Below are 9,725 nucleotides of genomic sequence, written 5' to 3'. Positions count from 1 at the left end.
TTCCCCTCAGAAGACAACTCACACCGCACTATTTATTTCACAAAGCACAGAGACGCTTGGCCACGATTGGCCCAACCTCCTTCTTTATGTTTTTCCCCCGATCGCTCTGATCCCACAGGTAATCAGGCGAGTAAGGAAACAAAAACACAAGGTTCTCCTGGTGGCCCCACTTTGGATGAACCAGCTGTGACTATCAGAGCTAACTCAGCTGTTGATAGCGGCCCCTTGGCCTGTTCCGCTGAGACAGGATCTCCTCTCTCAAGCGAACGGGACAATATGGCATCCTCGGCCCGACCTATGGGCCCTGCACCTCTGGCCGCTCGACGGGAGCCTTCGAGCCTCCCAGAGCGAGTCTTAAACACAATTTCGGAGGCTAGAGCCCCGTCTACGAGACACCTCTACACCTTAAAGTGGTATTTTTTCTCCGCTTAGTGTCTAAACCGCGGCAAAGACCCTCATACTTCCGATTTGACAGAGGTATTGTCATTTCTGCAAGAGCTGCTGGATAAGGGATGCTCCTCATCCACGCTCAAAGTCTATGTGGTGGCTATAGTGGCCTAATCGGTGGGCAGAAACAGCGCGGTCATCCGCTTCCTAAGGGGTGCCAGGAGGCTGAATCCGCCTTGTCCCCCAACTCATGGGATCTGCCCACTGTGCTGAGGGCCCTGAAGGGCTCCTCTTTCGAGCTGCTACAGTCTGCCAACATTCGGTCGCTATCGCTGAAGACTGCTCTGCTTCTAGCACTGGCAAAGCGAATAGGGAACCTGCAGTCGCTCTCTATTAGCCCTGCCTGCCTGGAATTCGGGCCTAACGACACTAAAGTCGTCCTGAAACCTTCGGGCCTAACGACGCTAAGTCGTCCTGAAACCGAGGCACGGTTACGTACCTAAGGTGCTCTCCACTCCGTTCAGAGCACAGGTCATTACCCTCTCCGCGCTTCCTCCCTCTGAAGAGGACAGAGAGCTATCTCTGCTCTGTCTAGTCAGAGCTCTGAGAATCTATATTGAGCATTCTGCCCCCTATAGGCGGTCGGAACAACTCTTGTCAGCTTCGGTAACCGTACCAAAGGGCTTCTGGTCACAAAGCAAAGACTCTCTAGATGGATAGTAGACTCCATCTCGCTAGCGTACTCTCCTTTGGGCCTTCAATGCCCCATTGGAGTACGGGCCCACTCGACTAGAGGCATCGCCTCGTATTGGGCATGGTCCAGGGAGAGTACCCCAGAATGTAATCAACGTAATCAGCGTTGTTTACGTTCAGTAGAAAGTGCATGCATGCTGAACGTAAACAATGCTGATTGCATTGATTACGTTCTGGGGTACTCTCCAAAATGGCGGAAGACGGTAACTCGGGGAGAAGAATTGTTGAATAAATTATGTTATTGTTTTCTTTGCGCACAAAAGTATTCTCGCTGCTTTGCAAAATTACGGCTGAACCACTGATGGTCACATGGACTATTTTACCGTTTCTGTGCCTTGATCGTGGTAGTATCCTTGCTGTCTATGGAGGGTCAGAGAGCAATCAGATTTCATCAAAAATATCTTAGTTTGTGTTCTGAAGATGAACGAAAGTCTTACGGGTTCGGAACAACATAAGGATGAGTAAGTAATTAATGACGGAATTTTCATTTTTTTGTGTGAACTAACCCTTTAAAGGTCCTCACCTTCTTATTATGTAGCAAGTCCGAGTCATTGTAGTGAATCAGTTAATCGTAAACAATCTTTTGATTCGTTTGGACGGATCATCATGAGACATTTTAATACCTCACTAAATACCTTTGCTTTAAAATGGCAGATGTTTTAGCACGTGAAAACTCAAAGCAGACAAAAAGTATTTCCTCATTCAAGGGCATACTTTGAAAATGCCATCTGACACACGTTTGGACACTTTTATTCACTTTTATTTTACTTCAGGATTGCTTTTTTTTAATTTTTAATTTTTATTAAATGTGCCAAATTTTAAAAAAAAAGTCTTTGAAATATTGACTTTTAAAGTTAAAATTTTATTTATTTTTTTTAAATCAAAAGTTAGTGTTCTTAGTAACCAAGGTCAGTGAAAAACTTACTCTGAGACACAGAGAAAATAAATAAATTAAAGAAAAATAAATGTACACTATTAATAATTTTCTTGTGTCTCATTGTGTATATCTGTGTTTGGTTGCCATCCTGTTAAATACCCCCCACTGCTGGAAATGAATCACAAACAAAAGGACAAGGAGCATGTGACAAAACTAAACCTACAGCTCCCTCTTATGGACATTCAGCACTTACCATCACAGATAATTGTCATCATTTGAGCAGGCATTGAACTCATCTGATGCGCATGTCCATCTAGAGTCTTGTGGCCATTAAGGCTAAATTAATTTCACACCAGAAAGTCATTTTCATGTCACACAAATCCATACATACTCCCTGCATCAGAATAAGTGTGCTTTGGATTTATGTTATGTTACAGGTCAAAGAACATCCAGATCGAAGGACAATGCCAAGATGGCAGATTTAGTATGGAAACAAATGGGAAGTATTCATTCTACACACCTGCAGACATGAAGAACTCTTTCTCAACAGCCAAAAAGTAAGTTCAGTAAATACTCTGCGAGTACGGGAGTTTAGACGCTTTCCTACACAAATATATACATAGACCGACATAAACAGATACATACAGATGATGTACCAACACAAACATATTAAATAGAAAAAAATAACTACAAACCCAACTTACATCAAATCAGTGCCATTATTTGTCCTATAGTGCTCTCTAGTGTCCATGAAGATCATAGCTTATTTTTCAGTGTTGGGTTGAAATTAAATGAATAATCGCTGGTGGGTCTGATGGTTAGGCCATGTTGCAGTCTGCTTTTCAGGCACATTTGAGTCTGAACCAACAGCTTTAGTACATTTCCTTGATTTGATTATATAGGTACGTATGCAGACCATGCAGAACCACTCAAGCCTAAATATATGATTCAATTAAATTAATGGCTTAAATCAGATCTTGGTTGGTTGTGTTGGATGGAGAGAAGTGATATGATCTGTAGTCTTACTGAATCAAAAGCTGTGTATGAGAAAATGCAATCTTTTGTGGGGTGCCGCTGACACACTTGTGATAAGGAAAACAAGGCAAATGTGATTTAAGGGGCTAAAACACATACACACACTGCTGCCATATTCCTTCCACTGTGAACCCTTACATTCACTTCAATATCAGTCCCCGCGCTCTACTTGACTACTAGTCCCTGATGACTATTGATTTATCTGACTGATCACTATTGACAGAAAGCTGGTGCTTGAACAAAGTTAAGCAAGTGCAATTGTAACATTATATGAAATATAGCCAAAGTACAATAACTATTTTCTGTTTTAATATATTTTAAAATGTATTCCTATGATGGCAAAGCTGAATATTCAGCAGCCATTACCCCAGTTGTCAGTGTCACATGATCCTTCAGAAATCATTTTAAAGATTCTTTGTTGAATGGAAAGTTAAATTTTTTTTTTAAATAATATAAAATAAACTAAAATAATAATAATAAAAAAACAGCATTTATTTGAAAAAGAATGTTTTTTTCTAAAATTGTGAAAGTCTCTACAGTCACTTTGATCAATTTAATGCATCCTTGCTGAAAAGTATATTATTATTATTATTAAAATCCTAATGACTTTTAATTGGAACTGTAGCTTCAGTTTTTTTTTTTTTTTGCATTTGCTTGTCCAGACAGTTGAAGAATGGTTTTGGGACATGAAGTAGCTCCAGCAATTATCTATTTATTTATTTTAATATCCTGAGATCTGTTGTAATTAAGATGTTTGTGTTTAATGGTATCATACTGTAGTTTTTTTGTTGTTGTTGTCAATATTAAAGAATTTTAGGTTGGCCCTTAAGTGGTGACCCAATTCAGTAACAAACCTCTAATAATTTAAAGTAGTCTGGATGTTTTTTTTAATTTTTTTTTATTCATATACAGTGGTGTGAAAAAGTTTTTGCCCAGCTTTTTTCCTTAATAAATGAAATTATGATGTATAAACTGCATTTTGTATTTACTTGCATTATCTTTGCGTAATATTAAAATTGGTTTGATGATTTGAATCTTTTAAGTGTGACAAATATGCAAAAAATTAAAAAAACAGTAAGGGGGCAAAAACCTTTTCACGGCCCTGTATTTGTAGCATAGATTTGTTCATGATTTTTAAAGACAAACAGATGTCACATCCATGTTAACATCTGCCTGAGTGGACTAGCTTCTTCAACATGACCATTTATATTACTATACTAAATGCTTGATTATTTTATGAGTATCTATATTGTCTTCATATTTTGCGTTCAAAACAGACCGCCCTTTTATTGGACATATGCAAGAGAGTGATGCAACTTTAGGCTGTGGTGCAACATTGTCCCTTGTAAACCTCTGAAGTCCATGTTGGTCTTTAGTTTCGAACACATCACAAAAGCCAATCCCACCAGTCTCACAAAGAACAATAAAAACAACGAGTGAGGTAAGTGGCCGTCCCTGTGCTTCTGCTGGGCTGGATCTCTGTGGTTACAGCAGAGCAGTGTCATGAGCGTCTCAGAGGAACAGCAGATGATTTCAGCTCCACTCTCAGGGGAACACAAACTGTGACATGGAGGTGAAGAAAGACCCACAGGTTTGGCCACCTGAGAAAAATACCTTTTTTTTTTTTTTTTTTAAAGATACAATTGTTATAAATTGTACAGAATCAGTCACAACAAATCTTATTGACCTGGTAAGACTGCTGTACTGAAATATGACAATTAATGAATATAGATATTTTAAATGACTCTTGTTTGAGATTCACTTATTGTTTGTAACTGAAAACTGTTGAGTCAGGCAAAAAGTAATGACAGAATTGTCCTCCACAGGAAATGTGTCATAACATCGAGCCTGTTCCCGGGACACTGAGCGCACACACGCACACACGCACGCACACACACACACACACACACACACTCTCTAAGATAATTAACACTCGGGAGAGAGCTGCTGATTAACTCAAACAACAGAAACACTGTTTTGTAAGACACAGGGAGGAAACCTGTGATTGTTCCAACACTTTCACACAGAGCGGTTAGGTTTCCTGAGATTAAAGTGTTTTAAGGGCTAAATTTCAGTGTTCAGGTGAATGTAATTATATAATGTTAAACCACTCGGAATTCAAATGTTTTTGCTACTGTAAATATCAAAGCACAGTGTTAGCCACACAATCCCAAAACATCAAGGTATGCTACAATGCGATAAAACCTTGTATATACATTACTTATATATACACTACCAGTATGTTACACTACCATTCAAAAGCTTGGTGTCAGTAAGATTTTTTAAAAAGAAATTAATGTTACTCTGCAAGGATGCATTAACTTGAACAGAAATGACAAAAGATTTCAATTAAAAAACAAAAAAACAAAACGGTCTTTTGAACTTTCTATTCATCAAAGAATCCTGAAAAAAAAGGATTCATGGTTTCCACAAAAACTGCAACATTATTATTAGAATTATTTATTTAGAGATGTTTCTTAAGCAGCAAATCAGCATATTAGAATTATTTCTGAAGGAACATGTGACACTGAAGACTACTTTATAGAGGAAAGAGAAAAACATTTAACACAACACCACATAACATAAACACATTTCATTACACCAAATACACAAAATAATGTTCTTTTTAGCAGCATCATATGACCCCTTTAAAGTAAAAATGACTCAAATTAACCATGTCTTAAAAATGGGAAATAACTTTTTATTGGTAATTTTAAAGATCCAGGTGTCATGAATAACAGAAATACTCACAGTAATGAACATTGTTGGGAAGCAAACTCAAGACACCTCAAATATATTCAATATACACTTGACATACACACACGCACACACACACACACACAAAGCAACGGTCACACTTTCCTCCCCAATCTCTTGATTTTAATCAGCATTGATCTCCATATTCTGACTGAGAGAGACAGACGGAACATATGATCAATTCTTCACTCTTTTCCCATAAGCATTTTTAAAATGGCTCTAAACATGGCTTCAATAGCAGTCTGTTTATTCTGAGTTTAAGCTGGAGGGAAGTGTGAAGATGCGAGTTAAGGAGTCTCCGTAGACACAGAGCCAAACGAGATCTATCTGTGAGGGATGTCAAGCCCCAACATGCTCAGTGCAAGTTCAACTAACACGTTTTCAATGCGTGCAAACTTAATTAACAAGGGCAAATGTTGACGTGAATCCTGATTGATAAATGGAGAGAAGGGTTTTGTTCATTCAAAGTACGTGATTTACAATGCAAAATGTGGGCATACTGCACTGCATTATGGGTAAAAGGATCACAGCATTTGTGCAAAAACAAACACATACAGTGCATACTGTATAAATTAGCACATGGTTAAAAAGCAAACAAAACATGTTGGCGTAATCGTTTTTTTGGGTATCAGTACTACAGTTGGATACGTCTGTCAGGAATGGCTTTCCAATACAATCTCCAGGGCTTATGGGAATCTGTTTGGGAATCGACACTCAAAGGGAAAAAAACGATAAAAACACTGATGAAAATTGGGACTCTTTTGTCTTATATATATTAAGATATATCTATAAAATCATACTCACAACACCTGTTAGTAATTTTCAACCACTTGTGACTGGCTCCATCCACTTCACACCAGGTTTAAAAAAGGCAATCAAGGATATATACATATTTATATATATGTATATAAAAACAATCTTTATATTTTCCTAAAGAGTTCATAGATTCTCAGATATTCATGTGAATCAGATATTAAAACCTGTTTGTTCGTTTCAGTCACTCTTTTTGAGAAACGGAGGTCGAGGAAAAACTTTGTGGCACAAACAAAAATCGATAATAATTTAATATTAATGTTATGCCATAACTTTTGTTTAAAAAAAGGCCTATGAGATGCGGCACTAAGCGAAACGCTCACAGACTCTTTTCTTGAACGTTCCTGGTCCCATATTCCCGTTTAAAGTATGGGACGTTGAACTCTCCCATCTGGGAATGGATATTCCCCCTCTCCTTGTAACTGTGTCTCTTTTTTGGTCTCTCTGGAGAGGGGTGGGCGGTTACCATCCGTTGATGATGTGATTCATGTAGTCCTCGGTTGGCAGGCGTGCCGTACCCTCTCCTCCGGCTCCGTCCTCTCGGAATGGGCTGTGGAAAGACGCTTGTCCTCTCAGTAGTCTCTGCTCCCGGCGGTCCAGCATGTGCTTGTACTGGTAGCGTTGCTGAAACAGGTCTTTGGCATAGTCGTACAGCTTCATGTCCAGGTCATTGAGCTCCTCGATGCGCTGTATCGTGTTGTTATCCAGGTCCACGCCGGCCGCCCGCGTGCTGTTGTACTGCATGAAGGGCCGGATGAACTTGAGGTGGAAGGTGCGCTCGAACAAGTACTGTGTCTTCCGCTGGAACTCTGTCAGGCCGAAGAAAGCCATGTCTCGTAGGTTTTTCTTGGCTGATTCGAGCAGCAGCTGTGAGCGCCTCTTCTCAGGAACTGTGGAGAGGTTGTAGCATCCAACGAGGCTGAGGTCGGCCAGCATGCGTACTTGGCGGTTATTGGCGAGGTTGTAGGGGCAGTCCATGAACTGCTGCAAAGTGCACCCCGACCAGTCTGAGCCCTCGTAGCAGGGCGGCAACTCTTCGGGCGTTGGTGTCCGTCCGTCGCACATGTGCAGGGACGTCTTCCACGTCGCCCCCCGCTGGACGTGCCTCCATTCGCTAAGGTAGCGGGAAACGGGGTCTCTCAGTAGAGTGATGTAGTAGAACTTTCTGCAGGAAACAAGATAGGAGAACTCCATTAGTCACAAAACAAAACCAATGATATACAAGATTATGATAATATTTAAATGTATGCATTTGGCTGACTCTTTTATCCCAAGTGACTTTCATTGCATGGGAATTGAACCCATGACCTTTGCTGTTGGAGCTACCGTAAACTGCTCATATCATCAACAAAACATTCACAGTAGAACAAAGGAAAATCACAATCACAATGCAACCTGTATTGTGGCATACAGTCTACATGTCTACAACTTTATCCTAAAATTAATACTTTGTTTCCAAAGACAGGATGCAACAGGTGTAAACCGTGACTCAATAAATGCCTTTGCCACTGTGTTAATCCTTTCCCACCACTTCACATCCTGTCTGTTTCGATAGTTCTTTGATTGATGGAACTGCAATAAGATGAATCAGTTTCAATGAATGATTCAAAATATATATTTTTATGTATAGACATAAAATGCATAAATTTAATAAATATAAGTAGCAAAATACTTGGTCAATGGTAAGTTTTGATTCACTTCAGTGATTCAGTTTCAATTAATCGTTTTAAAACTCAGATTAAATGATTCTTTTGTCTTCACTCAAAAATGTTCACAAAAGTGGGCTTTTTCACCACACACAATACAAAATCATGTATGGCCATGCACACTTCCCTATTTAAAGGCACAATATGTAAGATTTTTTTATTAAAATATCCCAAAACCACTAGAACAGTGTTATATATTTTGCTGACTTGTGTACTTACATTATCCCAAATGTTTCGAAGAATGTTTAAATCCAAAGAAATAAGCAATTTTAACTAGTGACACGGACCGTGTCCATAGTGTCATTGTGTCGCCTGCCAATGATGTCATAACCCCTCGATTTACGGTTTTGTTTTGTAGAAAACATGGAAACACCAAAGACGCTTTAATATGTTGTGCGTTTTATTAGACAGGTGACGACCGCACAGAGTAGCATTATAACAAATAATTTCAATAATTTCAAATGTATCTAGAGTCACGGCGCCATCAAACTACGCCTTTGTCTATTTGTTTATTTTGAATACGCGCCCTCTAGCGGCGAAAATTACATATTGTGCCTTTAACAAGAGATGGAAAAATACCCATACATCTGCAAACATCTTTAACAACCATTATATGAAGCTGAACTAAGCTAAATAAAAGGCATGGCTCAGAATCTTTTAGTGAAAGGCTGTATTGAAGTGAGAGCAGTCAGATAATGATGGTGATGAAACCACCTCAAGAAAAATACTAGTTCTTACGCTGCTTACATGCACACTATAGGGACCTTTCCTGAAAATACACAAAAAATATCTTTACCAGAGCATTCTGCCACTCTGAGAATGCTACAGAGACACAAGCCACAGGGAAAAGTGTTTCGTCGGAACCATGCAAAGGATTTGTGGAGTGGGAGGAAGACCAAGCACTGCCAACAAACTAGCAGGTGGTTTTCAACAGATTAATCTCGACCAAACTGACAACAGAGAGATTTAGCTCTCAGTTACAAATTCAATGCCCCCCGTCACCACCCGCTCCAGCTGTGCTTCACCCTACATTACCTATTCACACCCCTGTGACCAAATGTGCCAAGGAAACAGATTCCCTCCAAAGTGCCCAAGAGCTGGTTACACATTCGAAAACGGCATGAAATCAGTGATTAGACAAAAACAGTGGGCGATGCTGAAATTCATTGCTGGTGACCCACATGGCACTTCCCAAGGTAACACTGGGTGCTGAGATACACTGTGCAATCATCTTGCCTCTGGCCAAGAGGCGGCAATCCAGCCAACACTGTGCACTTAAATGCCCTTTCACTGTATATGTGGTGCCCTTACTGACCACATGGTGGCAGTGTGCATGTATTAAACAGGCCCAAACAGAAAGCGAAGGACAGTTATGAGCACTTCAACACCTTCCTTGC

At 39.8% G+C, this 9,725-nt stretch overlaps 1 protein-coding gene across 1 annotated transcript; it reads right to left on the bottom strand.

The window, feature by feature from the left end:
- Positions 1-6,421: 6,421 nt before the first annotated feature.
- On the bottom strand, positions 6,422-9,437 carry LOC107757697 (heparan-sulfate 6-O-sulfotransferase 1-B-like). The gene is made up of 2 exons (XM_016575252.1): positions 9,364-9,437; positions 6,422-7,787 (listed from the first exon to the last, which is right to left on the bottom strand). The coding sequence occupies exons 1-2, from the start codon at positions 9,435-9,437 to the stop codon at positions 7,085-7,087; spliced, it is 777 nt and encodes a 258-aa protein (XP_016430738.1). The 3' UTR covers positions 6,422-7,084.
- Positions 9,438-9,725: the final 288 nt, after the last annotated feature.

Source organism: Sinocyclocheilus rhinocerous, unplaced genomic scaffold (assembly GCF_001515625.1).
Source record: "Sinocyclocheilus rhinocerous isolate Xijiao unplaced genomic scaffold, SAMN03320098_v1.1 scaffold1374, whole genome shotgun sequence".
In the NCBI taxonomy this organism is placed as follows: Eukaryota; Metazoa; Chordata; class Actinopteri; order Cypriniformes; family Cyprinidae; genus Sinocyclocheilus; species Sinocyclocheilus rhinocerous.
The sequence above is the reverse complement of the archived record's forward strand: the minus strand, read 5'-3'. Positions and strand labels throughout refer to the sequence as shown.